This window comes from Rattus norvegicus, chromosome 16 (genome assembly GCF_021556685.1).
Source record: "Rattus norvegicus strain SHRSP/BbbUtx chromosome 16, alternate assembly SHRSP_T2T, whole genome shotgun sequence".
NCBI lineage: Eukaryota > Metazoa > Chordata > Mammalia > Rodentia > Muridae > Rattus > Rattus norvegicus.
In genome coordinates, this window is record NC_141549.1 from 35,481,090 (window position 1) to 35,505,444 (window position 24,355).

Sequence of the window (24,355 nt, forward strand, 5' to 3'; positions counted from 1 at the left end):
AAGACACATGACCAAGGCACCTCTTATTGTATTTTCCTAAGGGGCTGTTGTTTAGTTGTGAGATTTGAGACTTTTCTTTATTTAAATGGGTACACTGTAGCTGTCTTCAGACACACCAGAGGAGGGCATCAGATCCCATTACAGATGGTTGTGAGCCGCCATGTGGGCTGTTGAACTCAGGACCTTTGGAAGAACAGTCAGTGCTCTTAACCACTGAGCCATCTCTCCGGCTCCCAACTCTTATTTAAAAGAAGCATTTAATTTTTTTTTTTTTAATAGTTTCATAGGGTTAGGGCCATTATGGCGGAGAGCAGATAGGCATGGCACTGGAGCAGTAGCTGAGAGTTCTGTAGGTAGTGTAGTAGGGTCAGTGGGGGGAGAGGGGGTGGAAAGAAGGGAGAGACAGAGACACACATTGAGACATTGACAGAGAGACACTGGGCTTAGATGGACTTGGAAATCTCAAAGCCCACCCCACAGATAGGTCTCCTCCAACAAGGACACACCTACTCCAACAAGGACACACCTACTCCAACAAGGACGCACCTCCTAATCCTTCCAAATAGTTCTGATGGGGACTAAGTTTGCAGGCATATGTGCCTATAAAAGCATTCACATTTAGACTACCACAGTATATATTAGATGTGATAGCTTTCTCTTCCCAGTGGGTTTATATTTAATATATGAACTTTCTGTCAAGGCCTCTTTTTGCATAAATAACAACTCAAGCATTTACATACTTAAAAGTTTGCATTTCATTTTATGTGTTAGATGAACTTAATATCATAATTAAAAGCTGCCTGTATTTCTTCAATTCCCCAGTTGTCTTTTAGCATTCCAGGACCTTCTTTAGGTTTGTTTAATCATGTAATAAAATGCATAGTAAATATGTGTCAAAAATTTCTTTGACCCTAATGAAGGAACCAGCTTGATGATGAACTGATTCAGAGGGGAACCTGTGAGGCCGAAATGAGTCTAGTCTGTGAAGCAAAGAAAAAAATTTTAAGACATAAAACAAACAACAACAAATAAGTTTACAATTCTTTCCTACTGGAAAGCCACAATTTACATTTTACTAGATGAAAATCATTTTCAGTTTATCAGTCTTCACAAGTTGTCTTCTAACTTTATGATGTCTCTTTTGTTACCAATGGTAAATGGTGGTAATTCCTGCAAAATTCTCTTGTCTAGAGTATTAGGTGACCATTAGGCTTGTTGCTAATAAAAATTTGTGAGGTCATGAATATTATTTTTGCCTTATTTCTAATTGTGAATAATCAATGTTTCCTCCACTTTCCAATGATTTGTGATGATATTTGTAAATTACCAATGTCTAAAGAAGTTGCAGAGCTCACTGTTAGCTTGTAAGTAGACTGTTCTGTGCTGCAGGAACTCATTATACAATGACAAATGGAGGCAGCATTAACAGCTCCACACACTTGCTGGATCTTTTGGATGAGCCCATCCCAGGTGTCGGTACATACGATGATTTCCATACTATTGACTGGGTGCGAGAAAAGTGTAAGGACAGAGAAAGGCACAGACGGGTGAGTATTTTCAGTCTTTTATAAAAATAGTGCAAGATGGGTCATTTACAATCACGTTTCTGCCGACGATGGCAGATTGCTAACACGTTATACATTAACATATGTTTTGACACGTGATAATTCTCTCCGCTTTCTCTTGATGCTCCCTCTTCTTGTTTCTTTATATCCTGTGTTTTTCAACAGCAACAAAAATAAATACAGTTAGACAAATTAGGATGGAGAAGGACAAATGCAGCAGAGGAATTGGGGGAAGACTGGCCAAGCTTAATAAGGCCACCAAGATGCTTGCGTTCAGCATCTCAGCAGCTACTGCAAAAAGAATTCTGTTGCTAAGTCTAATGGGAAAGGAAGATAATGTACCAGGAAAAAAATCACTTGTAGGATTCTGAAGTTCCTAACATTTTTCTAGTGTTAAATGCTGAAATATTTCTCAAGTATCCTGAATAAAGTTTTTTGTGTGCATAATAAGCCACTGTTTTTTTTTCCCCCCAAAGGGAAGCCAGAAAGAAAATTGAGGTATAACAGTGAATGGCTATAATTCCGGCAGTCAAGGGGCTGAGGTGCAGGAACCCAGTGTAGGCTAAATAGCAAGCCCCTCTCTCAAGACTCAGCTACGCCGACCCTCAAATCCCACAGTATAGTGAATGCACACCGGTATAATCTAAAGCACATCTTCAGAAGAAGATAAAATTTCTCTGAAATAAAAATCCCAAATTTCTAAAGTCTCTTATGTATTTACCCATTTGTTTATGGTATCTGAAATTTACTTTTTTTTTTTTCTTTTTTTTCGGAGCTGGGGACCGAACCCAGGGCCTTGTGCTTGCTAGGCAAGCGCTCTACCACTGAGCTAAGTCCCCAACCCCTGAAATTTACTTTCAAAATTAGTTTATGCAAATTAGTCGTAACCTTTCGACCGGTGTCTGTTTTTATTCGAAGGCTGAGCTTGCAGTAGCCTGTGCTGAGAGAAGTACAGAATGTTGAGTTGCTTTTGACCTGAGGGCATGACTGAAGAGAAGCACACAGACTCCCCGCTCTCACTCAGTGATTCATTTGTCTGTACTCAAATGCCCTCTGCACTGGAAAAAGAATTGAGGAACCTCAAGAAGTGTGTTTATATCAGTTACTATTTCCTTGTTAGAACATTTAAAAATATTAGTTCACTTAAAAATTATAACCATAGGTCCACTATTTTAAACATAACTAATATTATATGAAAATAATACATTTTCCAAAATAAACTATTTGCAGAGGTGGGTTTTTTTTTTTTTTTTTTTTTTTTTGTCTTCATGATTGCTTGGCTTAATAAAAGACTGATGGATTCTCATATCTGCTTTTCATTATAATGTTACACTTTTTGCTTAAGGAATAAAAAGGAAATCTAGCCTCACACAATTCTAGTTTGAAAAGCTAAGAGTATTTCGATAGTTTTTTTAGATTACCATACCTATTTTCTAATAAAATAACAAGTAGTATTTTGTAAAAGATTTGCTAAATTAAAATTTAACAAACAAGTTAAAATTTAAATTTGTTAAACTAAAATCCTATGGTTTGGGGAGACATACCTTCCACCTTAGACCATGGCTGAGTTCATCCTTAACCTCTGGGAGAAGGTACTGTCTACGGTGGCTGCTGCTGTGACTTACTTGAAGCCTCGATTGGCCACATTTTGGCACTATGCCAAGGTTGAGCTGGTTTCCCAACTCCTGGTGAAGTCACTACAGCTATTCTGATCATGAAAACATAATTCACAGTGCTAAGACTGGTGGCTTCGAACACCTTGCAGTGAAGGAAGCCGTGCTGAATGGTTTGGTGGCCACTGAGGTATGGATGTGGTTTTATTTCAGAGAGCTCATAGGCAAACGTGGTATTGTTTGCTATGATGTGTGAAGACCAATCTTAAGCTTCCGATTTGAGCTTTTTGAATGTTCTTGGACCATGTGTAATGAAACTGCTATCTTAATAAAATACTTGCTGTTGAAAAAAAATCAAAAATAAAATCCATTGCTTTTACCTTGAACTTTGAGAATACATGTTCTTAACATGAAATTATTTAGAAAATAGTAGTTTGCTGATCTGTGTGGACTGTCAGATGCAGACAGTGGCTGGTTTGTGGTTGGATTTTGTCCTGGGCATTTTTAACTCCAGGCATCTACAATCTTTCTAAGCTGGAAATAGTTTCTCTTGAAGAACTTAATAGGGTTTAATGGACATTCCAGGTTGTCTGCGGGTTTTCCTTTGAGAACTATTTTTTAAAGGCCATATTGATAACTTTTTATTAAATAGTATCATAATACAAATAAGAGAAAATTACCACTGAGTAAAAATACTTTGTTTTTAATTTTCTTTACAAAGTGACAGGTAGTTTTACCAGTGTTGTTGTTGTTTTAAAGAAAGCATTGCAGCTTATTTACCAATATTGTATTGGTAAACATTTAGATGATATCTATATTTTGTATATTGGTGATGAATCAACACTATTTCATACACAGTGTTTCTATACTGAAAATTCACCAGCAAGAATTTATTAAAGGTCTGTGGTGTGCAAACAGAATAACAAGAAGAATGACAGAGACTGCCTGAAAATGACTTAATATTATCTTTTAAAAATATGCTTATTTATTATTTTTTTAATCAAGGAAAGGCAAAGTGGAATTTAGTGACCATTTGTAAGACATTATAAAAAGTGGTTGATATCCATGTTTGGATGCTTCTTATTTGAAAGGGATAGAATTTTCTCATTCACCTTATATTTTGCTGTGTCTTTTTAATTAATTGGTCTTTGTGGCTTTTGAATAGACGAGCCTCTTGAAATAGATGAGGTCATTGAATTCTAGCTGTACTTTCCTGCGGGCTAGTTGAGCATTGAGGCCCTAGATGGACAATAGAGCTTCTTAAAGCTAAGCTGAGAGCAAGACAAAAGCTAGTTAGGGATGGGTTTAGAAATGCATTCTTAGGGAGACCCTACTGTTTTTAATAACTAGAGATTTGCATCAAAGCTGTTTCCTTGTTAATCTCTTAACTGCATACAGTCAGTCAGTTGAGGACATTTTTCTTCTGGCTTGTACAGAAAGTCTTTGTCTGTTACACATAGGATTGGAGCTCTACACTTATATATTCACAGTTCTCTTACTTGTGGAGGGGGGCGGCATCTCTTTGCCCATGTGACTCATATATTTTTGAGAAGTTTTTGTTTAATTAATTTAACTTTTAAATATAACTATATGCTACTAAAGTACTGAAGCCGGACGTTTACAGCTATGTTTTCTAACTTGTGGTGTGTAAGCTGTCTGTGTGTAAGGTTTGAATTTGATACAGTTTGAAGCAGTCTAGATTAGATTTACTTCCATGTGTCTCATGGGCCCTCACAGTCAAATCCAGAGGTTCTCATTTAAAATACAGATAGATCTCTGCTTGGGGCGTGTCTTCTGGCTTTTAGGTACAACTGTTCTGGAGTGATTTTTATCCCAAATTTGCTTTGTTCTTTAGTTTACAAGGTGCTTTCTATATTATGAGACTTGAGAAATTAAGTAGACTCAAGCATTGTAGAAATTCAAATTAAGAAATGCAACATATTTGTAATTTCAGATCAACAGTAAAAAAAAAGAATCAGCATGGGAAATGACAAAAAGTCTATATGATGCTTGGTCAGGATGGCTTGTAGTTACACTGACGGGATTGGCGTCAGGTAAGGAAAAGGTTTACCTTGCTTGGTTTTGCTTTTAAGTTAACTGAACAACTTCCCCACCCCCACCTCACCCTTCCACTTTTAGGTAAATTAGATTTTTTTAGAGTGCTTACATCTCTTGGAAAAAATAAGTATGAGACCAGGAGACAGAGGCTTCTAAATCTAATTGGCTAGGGCACTTTTACTTATCAATTTGACTGGGTTTTCTAGACTCTGTTTCCATATGTGATAAATGGTTTGAATGAATGAAATAGCCTAAGTCCTGCAGTGTTCTAACAGCTCTGCGTGTGTCTGAGCCTCATGCAGTCTCCATCATTAACACGGCCACACCATGATGCAGATGAAGGACGAAAGCACAGGAGCAGTTCAGTGCTCGTCCACAACCTTGAAGTGACAGGTGACCCACTAAATGGTCTGTTCTTTAGTCCTGCACTGTCCACTGTGGCTGTTAGGTCCCTAGAGAGAGGAGTTGGACAGCTAGCAGCTGATGGTGTGAGTCCCACTAGGGGCAGGTAGTTAGAATAGCTCCCTGCCTCCATCAGGCACGACAGAAAACATAAGAAAGTAAGGTATTTGTGGAGAACAGAGAAGTATTGATAAGTGACATTTTTAGTATTCTGTCAGTAAGATAATTTTCAAAAGTATAGCTTTCCATTAATTAAGAAAAAATACAAAGTTACAATGAATAATTCAGTGAATGATACAAGCTTCCTTAATTATATTTAATGAACATTTTATTCTATTATTTTGATTTGAAACAATTTCAGCATGTAACTCTAAGTCTACTCATAAGTCTACTGACTAGATGGAAACATGGCTAATTAAAAGTCCTGATTTTAGTTACCAGAGTTGTAATGAGTATTTTAGTACTTTTAAAATAACCTTTTCTCTTTTTTAAGTTGTGATTTATTTTAATAATGTGAGTTGGTCTTAATTCCAAACAAAGATACCAATTTTATTTTAAAATAGAGCTATTAACAATTTTTAAAACTAATGCACATGTATTTAAAACTTTAGATTTCGATATCAGTGCCTAACTGACCTTTATAGGATGTTTTTGCTTTTCTTTAACCCTTAACTAGCTAGTGCCAGCTCTCTCTAAATAGCCATATTTTGGAGCGTTTCCATTGCCTTCTTACAGGGGCGCTGGCTGGATTGATAGACATTGCTGCTGACTGGATGACTGACCTGAAAGAGGGCATCTGCCTCAGTGCATTGTGGTACAACCATGAACAGTGTTGTTGGGGCTCTAATGAGACGACGTTTGAAGAGAGGGATAAATGTCCACAGTGGAAAACATGGGCAGAGTTAATCATAGGTCAAGCAGAGGTAAGTCTTTGCTGAGTTAGTCTCTGCTGTGTGTAATAATAGCCACTTCCAATAGTTATAGAATCAGTTACATTAGGTGACTGTACCCTGCACTAAAGAAAAGGAAGCAAGCCTCTGTAGCAGAGGGATGGAAGACAGACATAGTGAGGACGAATGCCGGCTGTCTGCAGCAGCCTTTGTGGTACTTACTGCATAACCACATGAGTCATGTGGTTCGGGATGTGGGTTTAGGGCAAGGTGTGACAGAAGCATAGTTCCTGCAGCAGCAGCTGTGCAAAGTTGATAGAGAGTTATTAATGTGGATCAATGCATTATGTCGCTAATTTTGGTGAAATATGAATTATGGAAGTGCAAGATACATTTTAAATATGTACGGACCTCTTTCTGAGTCCATTTTTGTCTGTATATATTTTCAGGGCTGGTCATTTTGTGTTGGATAACTAATGACATCGCTAATCCTTAGTGTGGCTAATATGCCTTTGTCTGCTCTCCTTGGTTCCTATAATTCTGTGTCTAGAGCTGGGTTCCTGTGACATTTTTTCCTCTTCTACATTAATGGATCTATTGAGACCTGGCACTGCTTTGGTCTTGCTTATGCTGCCTTTTTCTAAGAGACCCTGTTTTAAGTTAAACTTCTTGATATTTTTGGTTCTTAAAATTTTCCTGTGAATGTGCCCACGCCAACGTTCCCCCCCCTTCCCTACATACAGGAGGCCATAATACAGGAGGTGTGGTGTAGATGTATCAAGTGGGGTTGGGCTCCCCATAATTTATTGATACATGCATTATGTCCAGCTATGTTTTTCTTCAATGGCCTTTATTTGCCAGAAAAGATGCCTCCCAAAGAAAAAGTGCCTTGAACTGGAGCAAGGCTTATGCATTTGCTGATGGTGGAAGGTCACATATTTTCTTTAGGTAGTACAATATTTAATATTATCACAGTGATGTTCTGGAATAAAACTTAAATTTAAGACATTAGATATATTTTATATTCACATATGGATATATTTAAAACCATTGTTATACTCAAAGTTGAAGTTGAAAGAATGTGTTTTGGGTTTACATTCCATGTGTTGTTAATTGAGGTCATTTAATGACATTCAGGAGAATTGCAGCAGCGTGCAATCGTATTGCCAAGGGCTGTGGAAGCAGTTCATTGACTAAGAGTGTGCACTGCACTTGCAGAGAACCAGAGTTCAGCTCTCAGCACTTGCACGGAAGCTCATAGCTGTATTTGCATCTCCAGGGAATCACATCACCCTTTTCAGAACTCCCGAAATGTTGGCTTCGCATGCATACAGTTCAGCGAATTCCTCAGCCACACGCATATACACATTAAACAAACAGATCACAAAAAACCCAAAACACAACAAGAAAGAAAAAATCCAAGTGCTAGCAGTTTCTGAAACATTTGTGGGTAGGCATAGGTCAGTGTAACATGTAACAAGACTTTAGGCACCCAGAAAACTAGGAAGTTCACCAAGCGGAAATAAAGCTTCTTAGTATGTACAGTGATTAGTTTTTGGATTCTACTTAAATACCTTGTTCACACAGAGTGTTTATTATTGTGGAAATAAATCAAGAGGCTTTTAGAACTTTTACCCAGAGTGTGTGTGTGATGGCATGCGCTTTTGTAGTCCCAGCTACTTAGGAAGCTAAGGCAAGAGGATTTCTTGAGCTTAAAAGTTTGAACTCAGTCTGAGCAGCATATCTGAATCACACATCTAAAAGTACAAATAACAGTAATGGGGTAAGTTCTACATCAGTTTCTTATGTGGTAGGCTCTTGAATTAGTGGTGCATACTCTGAGCTATTTTTGCCTTTTAGGGTCCTGGATCTTATATCATGAACTACATCATGTACATCTTTTGGGCTTTGAGTTTTGCCTTTCTTGCAGTTTCCTTGGTGAAAGTATTTGCTCCGTATGCCTGTGGCTCCGGAATTCCAGAGGTAAGCCATATAATAGTCACTGAATGATAATTGTATGCTACTTTTTATCCTTAGGAACTGAAGTTTTTTAGAAAATAGTGGGGTTTTTTTTTCTGTTTTTTGTTTTGTTTAGTTTTGTTTTAACTTGAAAAAGAAAACTTAAAACATAAAAGCTGGGGGCTAAAGAGATGGTCCACTCATCAGTCTTTCTCTCTCTCTCTCTCTCTCTCTCTCTCTCTCTCTCACATACACACACACACACACACACACACACACACACACACACACACACAGGCACGCACATGCGCCTTCTCATCCACTAATGCATAGCTCATGAGTAAGAATAAGAATATTAAGTTTAAACAATAAAACTTCATAAATGTTTGTTGCCTAAAGTTTTTTGATGACTTAGTTGATGTTTTGCTACTTGACTCTGATTGTAATATATTGTTTTCTTTCTAAGACCGTTGACTAGAATAAATGAGCTAATGACTTATACATTTGGTCATTTTACAGTCTAAGGAGAAAATTGACTGCAGTTGGCCAGTAGCATAGATGTTTGCTTGTTTGTTTGTTGGATCAGTAATAATTTGAAAGAGAATAACATTTAGGCTTGAACTCATTTAGTTCTATTTTTTACTTTTTAAAAATTAGGGTTCTTTCTAACATTTTTGAAAATAGATTTATTTATTATGTATACAGCATTCTGCCTGAATGTTTGCATACAGAAGAGGACACCAGATCTGATTATAGATGCTTTTGAACCACTATGTGGTTGCTGGGAATTGAACTCAGGACCTCTGCAATAGCAGACAGTGCTCTTAACCTCTGAGCCATCTCTCCAGCTCCCTAACATATTTTTAAAAGATAAGTTATAGTGATTTTTAAAAGCTGTATAGGTAAGGATATCTTTAGAAAGGAATCAATACCCGAAATTGTTATCTGTTACCATTCATCGTCCGTGGTATAGGTAAGAATCCGCACAATTCCACTGTGGTAAGAAAGCATACTGTCTTTATTCTTTTTTTTTTTTTTTCTTTTCTTTTTTTTTTCGGAGCTGGCAAGCGCTCTACCACTGAGCTAAATCCCCAACCCCCTGTCTTTATTCTTGACAGACTGAAATGTATCTCAATGCTTGGTGCTTATTCCTATGACAAATTTTCAAATTTGCCTTTAAATTGATTATATATCACTCAGGCCCTACATTTACTGTACCATGACAATGTATTTTCATTTGTTCCTGAGATAAGATTCCCTCTTATCTTTGGTTGAATATTTAATTATATGATACAGATTTATCGTGTATGGTAAAATAGAGTTTGTTTTAAAAATAACGAATTGTTTTATACTTTGCCAAAGTTTGGTAGATTGTTTGGTGAGTGAAAGATGGGACTTTTAGCAAAGTTAAGTTCTCATGATTCCTAAATGAAATTAAATTGCCTTCCTCATTCCTTTGTAGATTAAAACTATTTTGAGTGGATTCATCATCAGAGGTTACTTGGGAAAGTGGACTTTAATGATTAAAACCATCACATTAGTGCTGGCTGTGGCATCAGGTTTGAGTTTAGGAAAAGAAGGTCCCTTGGTACATGTTGCCTGCTGCTGTGGAAATATCTTTTCCTACCTCTTTCCAAAGTATAGCACAAATGAAGCTAAAAAGAGGGAGGTAAGTGATGTTTGTAGTTCATTTAACAGAGATATGTTATAGAAACTTGATGTCCATTGAATGACTTCCTAGTATAAAGATCTATATAACTTTTTGCATAAATTATGTATTCAGATTTAAATTAGAGATTAGTCTGTGTTTCCTTTTTCTTTCTTAACTTGCACCTCTCTGGAATTGATTGCCACTACTGGTTTAGTCAGACTAGCAAGACCTCTTCCCTTCAGTTTCAGTCGATTCTTAAAGATCTTTGCTGTTTTTCATTCACTGGACTTTTGACATTTGCGTCTTCAGGCTTGGGAAGTTGGACTGTATTGTCCTCCCAGAGATAGGGTCTAGTGACATGGAAATTCTATATACTACACAGAAACCTTTCTCGAAAGCACAATGATGAAGTTCTGAGGGCCTTTAGGACTTTGAAAGTTTAAGTCAGAAATGTACAGTCAACACGGGAAATCCTCTTTATCCAGATACTTTACCCTCCTCTTTTACTGTTCTAAGACAACATGACCTTTTCTAACATATCATTAAACTAGACTTTAGCTTTAGCTCGGTTTCTGTATTGCTATGGGTGTTTCTGCAGGAAAAGCAGGATCCTGAGCATTGGTATAGACTCGAGTTTCTTTAGCCTCATTGGGTTTTTGGCATCTTAAATTATGTTTTTATAATCAGCCTTACATGGTACAGAGATATCATATGGTTGTTAAGGTATGGCTTTTACATAGCATCAAGGACTGATGAACTCAGGCCCTAGCCTTTCATCCTGTTGTCACTAGTGTGACCCTCTCCCCCCACAACACACATTTTTTTTATCAGTTCCTTTAATATAAATAATTATAGTACCCACATATTATACAAGGCATATACAAGGAATATTATACAACATATAAGCTATGTACAAGTTATATAGTACCTTGTAATATTAGCATTAAAGTATTGTTCTTGTAGTATATATAGATATCCCCAGAGTGAAACATTTAAAAGCATCATATTTTCGTCTTTGAATGAAAATTCAAAAGATATACTTTGCCATGTGTCTGCTACTCTGGAAGTATTTGCTCACACTGTAAAGTTAATCCCACATCAGTTCTGGTATGACACTACCACCCTCACTTGGGAGTTAGCAAACTAGGGCTTAAAACGCCAGCAGACATGCTTTAGATAGCATACAGTTTGTAGCAGAATATAGATTCAAATTACCTTTTCGGATTCCAAAAATTGTTTTTAACTACTGTGCTATTGCTATAATTATATATGTATGTTGGAGGTGTGCTAAACAAAAAGAAGCTTCCAAATCCTGTATTTTGGGATTTTAGATGGTATTTTAAGTGCTTTATCCATACTCACTAAGTAACCGTAACATCACCATCATCGCAGAGGAGAGCAGGGAACACTCGGGGCTGAGAGACTTACCACAGCAGCTTCGTACAGTTCATGCCAGCTACACCTTATGCTTATCTCCTAATTTTCTTCCAGAAAATTTGTAAAATTAGATGATTTGAGGGAGTGCTTAGGGTACCCTCAGATATTTACTGGATCAAAGTGGTGAAAGGAATAAAGAATCTTAATAATAATTCGATAAATTTCCAGGTAAGAAGTCAGCAGTGATCAAGTACCCCTAGAGAGCTGCCCAGCAGTTTCGCAGGAATGTGTGTAGAGTTTTTCTTCCTTGAAACTGTCTTTACCATGTAGTTAGTGACTCAGGGGCTGTTGTCTGTACTTTTAGACTATACTTAGAATGATCACGTGAGGCAGGAAGTTCAGAGAAAGGGTTTAGAATAATTATAACAGAAACTGTTTAATGGAATAGTATGTTTTTCATAAGGTTTAGAGTAATGAGTGAAGCAGTTAGCTCCAAAGTCTGGAGAAATTACCCTACTTAAAAATAAGTAGACACTTACCACCATTCCGTGGGTTTCACTCTCTCCCCTCCGTACTAACGTAAGATTGAAGGTTGTCTGTGTTTATTCATTGCTTTCTCTTTACAATATGCTCATTGCTGTGCTTGACATTAATGTTTTGATGGTTTAGAAAAGTGCAAATGAGTTTTAAATTAAAGAAAAAATAACTTAGAAGAAATGAATATTTGCCTCCCTTGCTTTGCAAGGAGGATGTGTAGGTTACGATGAGAAGAGGCACTGGGGAAGTGTGTTTGGTGCGTGTTGATTGATAAGGGAACCACATCCTCTCCCAGGTGCTGTCAGCCGCCTCAGCTGCTGGTGTCTCTGTGGCTTTTGGTGCGCCAATTGGAGGAGTGCTTTTTAGTTTGGAGGAGGTACGTACAAAAGAATAGCATTAAAAATGATGTAGAATTATATTTACAACTGTATCTTGGTGCACACTTTACTTTTATGCTAGTATTATAGAATTAAAGATTTTAACTTTATTTTTATACAGTTCTCCATAAAAATATTTTATATATAACTTATAACCACAGAAAATTGTTTTATTTTTTATTAATGAATTTTTATTAATGTTTTATTTTTGTTAAGATTTGTTTTTAAATTCTGTGTATGGATATGTGTTTGGGTCATATATAGACGTGTGAGTTGCAGGTAGCCACAGAAGTCAGAAGAGGGCATCAAATGCCCTAGAGCTGGACTCGCAGGCTGTTGTGAGCCACTGGGTGGAGGTGCTGGGTGCCAAACTTAAGTTCTCTATAAGAGCAGGACTGACTGTGCACTTTACTGCTGAGCTGCCTCCCCAGCCGCCAGCTTTAAACCCTTTGTTCATGATAAGTAGTAGGAACTGTTTCTAGTTCAACTTTACATAATTAAAACTAGCAAAATAGGAATTTCACTCAGTGGAAGCCACTAAAACCTATATATCTGCTAGCTAAATTATACCTGTATTTTTACTTTTACTATTTTAAATCAGATCGTAAGCCAACTTTAATAAAGTTTTATGATTTGCTTGTTTAAAATTTGTATGATTGTTTCTTTATTTCTTTGTATGATTATTTCTTAAATAGTTGCTGATGTCTAAGGAAATAATTTTATTGCTTCAATGGAACATGTATTTTTTATAGAAGAGAGAAAACTACATTTTTAATAGTTAACAAGAGTTACTAAGGAGATATTTATAGCTAGCATAATCGAATTAGATATGAAACTTTTGGAGAACTAAACAGTCCTTGGATTCTGGATGATTACAGACATTCATAATCACCTAGTGTGAACTTGTAGTTATATGGTAGTCAAAGAAAAAGCATCCTTTTTAAAAGTAGGACAAATCACTTAAATTTGCTGCAACAAAGCTTGAGTTACTTAAAGTGAATTTTATGTTTATTTCAGTTACAGTTACTTAGACATAATAAATAGCGTTAACCTTTCCTTTCTGTTTTTAGGTTAGCTATTATTTTCCTCTCAAAACTTTATGGAGATCGTTTTTTGCTGCTTTGGTGGCGGCCTTTGTTTTGAGATCCATCAATCCATTTGGTAACAGCCGTCTGGTCCTTTTTTATGTGGAGTATCATACACCATGGTACCTTTTTGAACTGTTTCCTTTTATTCTCCTAGGGGTATTTGGAGGGCTTTGGGGAGCTTTTTTTATTAGGGCAAATATTGCCTGGTGTCGCCGACGCAAGTCCACCAAATTTGGAAAGTATCCTGTTCTTGAAGTCATTATTGTTGCAGCCATTACTGCTGTGATAGCCTTCCCCAACCCATACACAAGGCTCAACACCAGTGAACTGATTAAAGAGCTGTTTACAGACTGTGGCCCCTTGGAATCCTCCTCTCTTTGTGACTACAGAAATGACATGAATGCCAGTAAAATTGTTGATGATATTCCTGACCGACCAGCAGGCGTTGGAGTATATTCAGCTATCTGGCAGTTGTGCCTAGCACTCATATTTAAAATAATAATGACAGTATTCACTTTTGGTATCAAGGTAAGTGCTCATGTGAGTTGATACTGGAATAATGATATGTCCAAGATACTTATGTGTAATAAGAAATGAAATTTCATCCAAATGATTGTAATTCTGAGATCAAAATCTGAAAAGGATGTATTAGTCTGAAATCAAGAGGTTTCTAGTAACTTCTGGAGACACTCGGACCGAGTCTGTTTTTCTGCATTTTCCAGGTTTGAGGGGCTGTATCCCTTCCTTTGCAACTGAAAGCCAGCCATGGCTGGCCAGATCTTTCTCTTGTCTAGTTCTTAGAAATACTATTTTCTCATGAAAAAAATCTAGGATTACTTTTAATCTACCCAGATAATACAGGATAATCTCTTGTTTTAAAAGTCAACTGGCTAACAATCCAGGAGAAACCATTATTCTACCTTCTCTGTACCATTGTCATATGCTAGCTTCAATTGGCACTGTGGTTTCAGAATCAAGTTGTTAGATCAATAAATATTGTGACTCTATCCATCAGGGACTTAGGGCCATGAGCCCCTTTGCTTCTCTTGGAGTCACTAAAAACAGCTTTCTTTTTTTTTTTTTTTTTTTTTTTTTTCCTTTTTTTCGGAGCTGGGGACCGAACCCAGGGCCTTGCGCTCCCCAGGCAAGCGCTCTACCGCTGAGCTAAATCCCCAACCCCGTAAAAACAACTTTCTTATGAATGCCAACATGGAGAAGCAAATGTCAACTTGCCCTATACTGTTCTTTCAATCATGCCACCTGAAGTTCCTGTAGCAGTTGGTACTTGGCGGGGATGGCATACTTTCACAGACTCATGTGGCATATAACAGCTTTATTTCTGGGAGATTAGAAGGTTGATACTTTTGAGTTAAGATTGCATTTCTTTTGCCCTTTTTAGTCCATTGAATATCAAACTTGAAAAAGGAAAAAGTCCTGCAGTTTTACTCTCCTCTTTCGTAGTAGAGTAAGTTAAAGAGGCCATAAAGTTCTCTTGTCTAGGGGTTGTCCCGTGCACAAATCCCCGTGTTAACAGTAGAATGACACCAAGGATTCTCAGAGCTGTGGTTGGCCAACACCGAGGAAGCTGAAGGCAGATGGCAGGCCCTTTTTAAGTCCCGGTCTCTGGCTGAAGGATTATAGCTGAAGCTTGTGAAATGTATTTTACATCCCTTTAACTGGCTCAGAACGTGCCAATATGTTCTGTGCTTATTTTTTAAGAATTTCTTCCAATAAACATTTTTCTCCTTTTAGTTGATTCACATGTATATTCCTTTTAGAATACTCGGGACTCTGGAAATGATACCTGACTTAAGTTGTAGCTCTTTATGAGCAGTAACACCTGCTATTTCTACCATTTTTGAAAGTATAATGGTGGGACAACCTTGGGAGCTTTCTGCTTTAGAATGAATAGAATTGGTTTTATGGGAAATACCCATCTTTCTCTCCTCATTCCTTCAACTTTCTGGGGACTATTAAAAAATTTGTTAGAGACTAAGGATTTTTTAGGATAAAGGATCATATATTCTGAGTTATTTCTCTTGGGCTTAGAGAACCTGCTTTATTACTTTGTTACTGACATCAAAGAGTACTAACACACTGTTTGATATAGCAGGGTTTGTGATAGTTTACTTTGTGTAAGGATCTTAGAGTGTCATTAGATCTGAGTGGAGCCAATCGTTAGACACAAATCCATAGGACACAGTTTTCAGTTGCATGATTAGAGAACTGTTATCTCATTAACCAACCATCCCTTTGCATGCTGTCACAGGTCCCGTCGGGCCTGTTTATCCCCAGCATGGCGATCGGAGCCATTGCAGGGAGGATTGTGGGGATTGCTGTGGAGCAGCTCGCCTACTACCACCACGACTGGTTCATCTTCAAGGAGTGGTGTGAGGTCGGGGCTGACTGCATCACTCCTGGGCTGTATGCCATGGTTGGTGCTGCCGCATGCTTAGGTAACGTGATCCCTTCTGTTGGCTTGTCTGTGGCTGTTGGCAATGAGAAATAAGAGGCAGTAAGTAGTAGATTCTGGTTGCTAGGAAGAAGATGCAAGGTAGAGGGAAGGAGCCATTTTTAAAGACTTGAAGCACCACTCTCCTTGTGTAGTATTGGATTTTGTTTTATTTGCCCGAGAGCATTTGCTACTGTAAAAATTTATTAATAGTTACCATATTTGTAATATCACATAATGCTTTATGATAGAAATCATTTTGGTACAGCATAGCCTTAATCTGAATCCTGGTCTTTTTTTCATTGTTAAAGTTCTTAGTTGTAACAACTGATAGCAGTGTTCCTAAAGTCAGCATTATAATCAGGCTTTACATTGTAATCAGAATAGCTTCACATTAAAGTCTATAATAACTCATTATCAGCCTTAATAAAGATTTATCAAATCACCCACTAGCATCTAAGTTACATTTGTAGAAAAGTAAGAAATAGTAACTACTCATTTTAGCAATATAAAAGCAAATTAATAGTTTTAAACCTGTAAGAATCTATTGTTTTCTTTGGCTGAAAATTTATTTCGTTTTATGTTCAAAATAGTATACCAAAAATGTTGGTATACTATTGGATAACTGTTAGTACTTTGACTTTGCTCAGTGACTCAGAATCTACAGAAGGGTACTATCAAATGGAATTAGAAACCAGTTTCACCAAAGCAGCAAGTATTTATTAGTGTCGCATTAAAGCAGATACAGTGAGAGGTTACAGAAGAAGTGTGGTCTGCCTCTGGAAGGATAAGCCTAGCACTAAGAAAACAGCAGTGTGCACTGTCTGGGCTCATAGTGCAGGGCAGGAAATTAGAGGGACTAAGAGCTCAACTGTTCCCGGAAAGCTGCAGTAGGAGTTGGATTGTTTTAAAGGTAATTTTTAACTAAGAAGTATACATTATACATAACCTTCATACTTCCAAGTCTTTGGTGAAGATTTATCTTTGAGGCAGCCCTTGTTAAAGACTCTCAATCACAGTTCTTTTATTTGGGTATGCCTGCCTTCCACTTTAATTATGAGCTTACTGGTGACAATTACAAAATCCGATTCTTCGAGCAGTTAACTTTAGGGTCACAACGGATAAACAGCAAAACATAGCAAGAAGGATAGTCAGATATACAGAACAGAATTCAGGCAGGCAGGCCTCCAATGCCCGGGTCGCAGAAATGCAGCCTGGCTTTGGGGATGGGCCCTGGAGATTAGAACTCAGGTCCTCATGCTTGCACATTACATGCTCTTGCTCACTGAACCACCTCCCCGCCCTCTATTACATTTTACTTTCCATCACACAGATTTGTCTGGCTCTCAATACATAATATGTTTAAAACATGAATGAATTCAAGTCATTCATTTTTTTAAAGCTGGATTTTGAAGAATCACACAGACTTTTGGTGATATGCTAAGATAAAACCCAAGTAAATACATAAATATAACTTAAGAAGCTCACAATGCTTATCGGTTCAATAAGACTATTTCTTTATCTAAAAAAGGAAGGCCTGCCTTGCATCACATAAGTACTTACTGTATGTCAGCATGTCCTAGTCAGTTTATGTATGGGCTGGTTTTGTGTGTCAACTTGACACAGACAAAGGAGTGAAATTTGTCTTTGCTGCAGCATTAAATCAAAATGGCAGAGTTGCTTTTCTTGCTCAGCTGTGTTTTTTGTCTGTTTTTTTATTGTTAAAAGGATTTAAAAATGTTATAATCATCTTCCATGATATAGCCAGATTGGTTTTTCTCTAGAACATATTAGACATAATGGTTATATCCTGAGAGTAGTCGTTTTTGATGATAATGCTTTTCGCTGATCAAGAGCTGTCTAGTTTCCTTGTTCACCTGCCTAGTACAAGACTCTGTAACTTATACTGGTGAGGATTCTGCCTTTCCTGACCACTGGTGTTTATTTCTTTCAGGTGGTGTGACAAGAATGACTGTCTCTCTGGTGGTTATTGTTTTTGAACTTACTGGAGGCTTGGAATATATTGTTCCTCTTATGGCTGCAGTAATGACCAGTAAATGGGTTGGTGATGCCTTTGGTAGGGAAGGTATTTATGAAGCACACATCCGACTAAATGGGTACCCTTTCTTGGATGCAAAAGAAGAATTCACTCATACAACCCTGGCTGCTGATGTCATGAGACCTCGAAGAAGTGACCCTCCCTTAGCTGTTTTGACACAGGACAATATGACAGTAGATGACATAGAAAACATGATTAATGAGACCAGCTATAATGGCTTTCCTGTTATAATGTCAAAAGAATCTCAGAGATTAGTGGGATTTGCCCTCAGAAGAGACCTGACAATTGCAATAGGTATGGCTTTTAAAGACACCATCATGAGTGTGTATGTCTTGTGTGCAATACATTTTTAGGAGGAGTAAAAGCAATTTTGTTTAATTGGTTGGGTTTTCAGGGGTGAGTAGTGTTAGTTATATATATTATAATTCTTGTGTTCTTTAGGAAAGGAATGTATGTTTCAGTGATTATTTTTCTGCTCTGTGATGGGAAAACCAGTAAGATTTTGAATCTTTGCCAGCAACTCTAAATCAAAACCCTTCCTTGTGATGTCAAAGATGAGAAAAGAGACTTCCTAAGTCATTGATTTGCCAGTCCCTTAGATTGTGCAGCAGTGCCTTGAGTTAGGAATGTCAAACAAGTCCCACCTGCCACCATCCTTCCCATTCTCTAGGGCTTGCTAGTTGCCAGCCCAAGCAAAAGGAAAAGAGGTGAGCAGCTTTGGAAGTCCTAAAGAAAGGGAAAGGAGTGGCCAGGTTTAGAAGCCAGGGCATGTTTAGTAATTCATAGTCCTACCTGCTGTACATAGATACTGACTTCAGCTTATGTCACTTGACAGAGGGAGACGGTAGTACAGGAAATAATGGTAGTCTAAGGGAATATACTGACATATCGAGATGTGGCATCAGAAATCTTAAGTTACAAGATAACGTTTGGACACATCTTAAATATGTGTATAATTTCCTGTAAACTTTAAAATGTTTACCAAAAAATCAGTTCTGTACAGTATACTATATATGTATATATAATTTTACATTATTGAAAGACAGATTTGTCCATGCTCAACAAAATATGATAATTGAAATACCAGCTTAAATATGCTTTTCTTCTTTTTTTTTTTTTTAAAGGAATATAAAACTATTTATTGACCACTGTTCACCATTATTTACAATAAAGTAAATATACAGTTGGATGACATTCTGACACTACAAAGTTCCTTTTCTGGCTAATTGAACCAGAATGCAAATACTGAAAAGATTGATCCTACCCGTAAGGAATGAGTCAGGGTAAAGGAAAGGCATGCAGGGCACTAATTGATATTAGCAAATTTTGTTCACTCACTTAGTCAGCAGGTCTTAAATCGCCAACATCAGCTCCAACCATGATTCTATTTCCACATCAAACAGATTCCATGAATCATAACCTTTTAGTACAGATTTTAACGTCCTACAAAGGAATGGTTCACCAGAGGAACCTTTACACAGACCCACTGACCTGGACCTGCCTCTGTAGACCAGGGGCCTCTTAAATCAGAGCTCCACCTGCCTCCAGAGTTCTGGGATTAAAGATGCACACCACCATACTCGGCCAAGTCTTGCTATTAAATCATACTACTATGTTGTCTAATTCCATTTCCTGAAGGGGTGTTGGTATGGACAACATTCTGTAAATAAACTATCCAATAAATTACAGACTCTGCTTATTCTGAAAGGTTATGGTTTCAGGAGAACATTCACGGTGATGGAATCTCATCAACTTGCGTTTTCACAGTCAGTTCTTTTGAGTATTAAAAAAAAAAAAGATAAAACAGGCAGGTTATGTAAGTGTTTTATGCATACACTGCATACGAACAAACAAACAAAAAAACCCAGAATGGTCCTTCTGTGTCCCAGTTAAAAATAAGTTCTGACTTGAGTAATGACTGTAAAATCTCCCCAGCAATTAAGAAAAGCTGTTCTTCAAAGCTGAGGAAATACAACATGGTATCAAATATTCTGCTGTTAAAGGAAGCAACTACAGAAAGCTCTCACTTGCTCAAAGGAATCAGTGCCTTTTGATGCAGAACAAAAACCAAAAATATCCCAACTACTGTCAATACTTTCAAAACCAGCATATCAAACTTGATTTTCATTAGAATGCTATTTTTTCCACACTAGTAATTCAAAACCCAAGATCCAGATTATATATATATATATAAATATATATATATGTAAATATATATGTAAATATATATGTAAATATATATATATATATATATATATGTAAATATATATATAAATGCAAACAATTATTGTGCTTCATCTTCGGGACAAGAATGCCAAGTCAGCCTCTCCTCATAGAAGGCGATGACAATCTGAGGACACTTCATATTCACCTCCTTTGCCAGCACCAAGTCAGCTTCATCTGAGTCCTTCCATTTCATGAGAAACATTAGCTCTCCACTGCTGTCTGTGGCACCGATTATTCGCTCAGGGTCAAGGCCCCTGGCAAAGCCCCTGGGCTTGTCAGCAGCATCTCTCTTCTTCTTCGATTTGCTATCATCAGATTCACTGTCAGATAAAGATTTCCTTTTTGTACCATCTTTTTCTTTACCAGCTTTTTGAGAATTAAGAAATGCTTCAATTAATTCTGGACAATCTAAATTTTCTTCTGGTTCCCAAGTATTATCAGCATCTGTGAACCCCTTCCACTTCAGGAAATACTCCACCTTCCCATTCACTACACGACGGTCCAGTACTTTTTCTACCACAAATTCTTCAGGCTCTGCCTCTTCAGCTTTTTTACTCTTTCCATTCTGTTTCTTTCCCATTTTTTGCAATGTAGTTTTATTGGAGGCCATTTTTAAAATTTAATCGGAGACTTGAAGAGCACTCAGATGCTCAGGGCCGCGGATGCTTTTCTTCTTAATTGAGAATTAGAGGATGAATTTTAAGAATACTAAGTCCAAATAAAAGGTCTCAGTTTATTTAAGATTATGAAAATAAAAGTGAAACTCTTTTTAAGAATCTTCTCAGTGATACGGGAACAGAAATCTAGTCTGGCACACACCTATAATCCGGTTACACTGAGGTGGAGGCCATGGATTGCATGTTTGAGGCTGTGGGGCTACATAGTATAACCCTAACTCTACAGGGAAAAAAGAAATGAAGTCTGCTGGTTTTTACTTCAAAGGCCTGTGAATGAGTGACATGAAATCATTTTTAAAATAAGACAACTTAGCAGATACCATGGTACTTTGCCCGATAGAATGTTGCTCTCTAATAATTACGATGTTCGTATCCAAGTCATGTTACCGTAAACATTCTTCCTTTAATTGACAAATAGAAACTAATGTTATGTTTTGATATGTGAACTGTTATCTGTCTGTCTGCCTGCTTAAGTGCCTGCCTGCCTGAATTCTGTTCTGTATATCTGACTATCCTTCTTGCTATGTTTTGCTGTTTATCCGTCCCTGTGTTAGTGTCCCTACCAAAAAGCTTTGCTCTGGGTTTATTGAACAGCACAGACAACACGGCATGGGAAAGGTATAAGGGATACTTTAAAGAATCTGTAAGGGTTTTACAAGGGATTAGCGTACTTACTTCAGCTGCCCTAGAAGCACTCAGAAAAGCAAGCATAGCTGCAGATGTACTGTTATCAAGTCATATCTGTTCCCAGCATTCGTGACAAATATTGCCTCTGTGAAGCCATTTTTGAATTGTTTGCTGTTTTCAGTAAATTAATACCACAGTACACATGTACGGGCATACATTACTCTGGGTCAGGAGCATGGAAGAATAGTATATAATTTAAGATTAAAGCTATGCTCTGGCTTAGGTTGTAAAAGCTGATTACGTGGGGCAATTCAAGGCAAATAAAGTTGTTACCTTGTTCTCTTAAAAGGCAGGTTAAACAGGCTGAGTACACAACAGGAAATCAGCTTAATTACATAGTCTTTTAAGTGGCCTCAAGATGTGTTATTAACTCAGAATTTCCAGTCTCTTTGAATATAAGAGAAATTTTCATAAAATGTATCACCACACCTAAATGTTTGAGTATTTAGGGTCATTTTCATTGGTGATATATTTTTTATTATTTGTATATTTAACATTTTAACTATTTGATACCACATTATTACTTTTGTTTCTATTAGTAGATTATTGTAACTACAGTTGTTTTTAACACTTTTGCTTTTTATATCCAAGTACTAAGTGATATATACACCCTTATTACAGTATTAGAGCACACTAAATTTGATTGCCTACTTCTGATAACTTATTGGGTGACCTTGTTGATGTCATGCTTCCCATTGTATTATTCTGTGTATCCATTTTGCCTGTACACTGTTACTGTTGTCATGGGCATGCCATTAGGTATGTTCCTACTCCCTAAAAGCAACTTAGTAAGCATTTTTTAAGAACCATTTATGTTGTCACTAGTGGATGTCTCTTTCATACCATGACTGTACTTTTCAGGTGGCTGGTTCACAAGCCCTTGGAACCGCACTTAGTGCCTGGTACTCAAATGTGTTCACAACATAGGTGAATACAGCGTTAGTGGCCAGGAAGAGGAAAAAGCACGGCCATTCATTTCCAAGCAGTAATGTTCCCTTCTTTCCAGTCACACTGTAGTTTATTATTTTGACTTAATACTTTGTGTCAAAATTTATGCTCAAAATATTTTCACTATAACTAATACTATATTTACACACACACACAGTTTTCAATAGTGTTTATTCAAAACACCAAGCCCAAGGCTGGATGCCTTTCATTTGCACATTCTGTCCATGTTCTGGGTTTCCATTTTCCTGTGTGTGGTCTCTGCTTTCTGTCCTTTCACCTTCTGTCTTAGACTCTCAGAGTTGGGAGAAGAAACAGGCAGCTGGATAGAGCACCTTGTTGGGGAGGAGAAATTGATAGAGCCTTTATGAGTAAAACCCAAAAGGCAGTCCCTGCTCACTGGAACTGCACTTGGCAGTTTCAGCCCTCTGCAGGGCTCTTGATTCATCAAAAGAGTGGGAAGAAGACCAGCTGATACACAGTAGTGGGTTGACAGCAGAGTGACCGACCGGCTTTAGTCTCAGCTCCAATGCAGACTAAGTCAGAGTCAACATAGGCAGACTTTAGTTGATGACGGATTCTGTAGTAGACTGCTCTTGTGATGATGTGTACATTTTATTTTAAATAAAATCCCTATTTCAAACATGCTTCCTTGTCTCTGCAGTTAGAAAATAATAGTTCAGTGCCACTGAAGAGAATTGTATCACAGTATAATTGTAGAATATTATTGTCAGGTTCTGTGTCAGTCAGATAGGAAAAATTAGCAAATGGCTTATCAGTTAATTCTCTCTTAAATAGAAGACAGGAAAAGGGAAAGGGACCAGGAGTCATAGAGCACACTGTTTTTAATGCCAGAATAAACAATGTTGCCTATAAGAAAAGAAAATCCACCAATTGAAAATGGTTCCTCTTCTCTTTCTCGTTCTCAGAAAGTGCCAGAAAAAAACAAGAAGGTGTTGTTGGCAGTTCTCGGGTGTGCTTTGCCCAACACACTCCATCTCTTCCAGCAGAAAGTCCTCGGCCATTAAAACTGAGAAGCATCCTTGACATGAGTCCTTTTACAGTGACAGACCACACCCCAATGGAGATTGTGGTAGACATCTTCCGAAAGCTTGGTCTGAGGCAGTGCCTTGTCACTCACAATGGGTAAGTTTAACACCACAGAAAACAGCTCCCTCACTATAATCTCCTTATTAGTGGGACCTTTTCAGGGTAGAGTGCAAGTCAGCTCCCAAGTTGGAGTGTCTGACTTACGGTTATCAACGTAGGCTCAGTCAAGCATCACACTTGCCTGAGCGTAAGAAGGATGTCAGCTCCGTGCTCGTTGTCAAGGATACTATATTTCAGAGTCAGAGAAGAAATAGGGAGACATCCCCACGTAAAGAGCTTTTTGAACTTGAGGTGTTTCTTTCCTGGGGGTAGGGAGCATTGCCAAAGCCATTTTCTTTTTATATTGCCTTTTTTATGTATAGGGCTTTTTGTACATCTCTTTCTAAATATTTTTGGTGTATGCTCTTTGAGCCAGTATTTATCATTAATGAAATTATATGTGAAAATTTGCAATTAAACTAAAAATCTTTTAACAGTGCTGTTTTTCTTCTTACCTATTTATTTATTTTGGTTTACCTTCTCTAAAACAAATTAGACCCATAAACTGAACTGTTAATTACTTATAAACATTCATGTATTTAGGGCCTTTTATGTCCATTATATTATTTTATTTTTCTTTGTTGAATTTTAAATTTTTTCTTTGTTGGTTTTGTTTCTGAGTTGGGGCCTCACTGTAGTCGGA

The 24,355-nt window shown here is 37.4% G+C and overlaps 2 protein-coding genes and 2 pseudogenes across 12 annotated transcripts in view; 3 read left to right on the forward strand and 1 right to left on the reverse strand.

Moving 5' to 3' along the window:
• The window catches only part of Erich1 (glutamate-rich 1), a gene marked incomplete at its 5' end in the record, with an annotated part of 52,793,804 nt that overhangs the window by 4,610,530 nt on the left and 48,158,919 nt on the right, over positions 1-24,355 (forward strand).
• Clcn3 (Cl-/H+ antiporter 3) overlaps positions 1-24,355 on the forward strand; it is a 72,990-nt gene that overhangs the window by 40,555 nt on the left and 8,080 nt on the right. For all 12 annotated transcript variants that reach the window (XM_087589254.1, XM_087589257.1, XM_087589261.1 and 9 more), the window contains 10 exons: positions 1,390-1,547; positions 5,133-5,232; positions 6,374-6,561; positions 8,389-8,511; positions 9,950-10,156; positions 12,348-12,428; positions 13,500-14,045; positions 15,787-15,973; positions 17,924-18,322; positions 23,493-23,709. In XM_087589254.1, coding sequence (XP_087445380.1) covers positions 1,390-1,547; positions 5,133-5,232; positions 6,374-6,561; positions 8,389-8,511; positions 9,950-10,156; positions 12,348-12,428; positions 13,500-14,045; positions 15,787-15,973; positions 17,924-18,322; positions 23,493-23,709 — 2,206 coding nt within the window. The remainder of the gene's footprint in view (positions 1-1,389; positions 1,548-5,132; positions 5,233-6,373; positions 6,562-8,388; positions 8,512-9,949; positions 10,157-12,347; positions 12,429-13,499; positions 14,046-15,786; positions 15,974-17,923; positions 18,323-23,492; positions 23,710-24,355) is intronic.
• Positions 3,051-3,507, forward strand: LOC148000520 (ATP synthase F(0) complex subunit g, mitochondrial pseudogene; annotated as a pseudogene).
• On the reverse strand, positions 19,135-20,918 carry Cbx3l1 (chromobox 3 like 1; annotated as a pseudogene).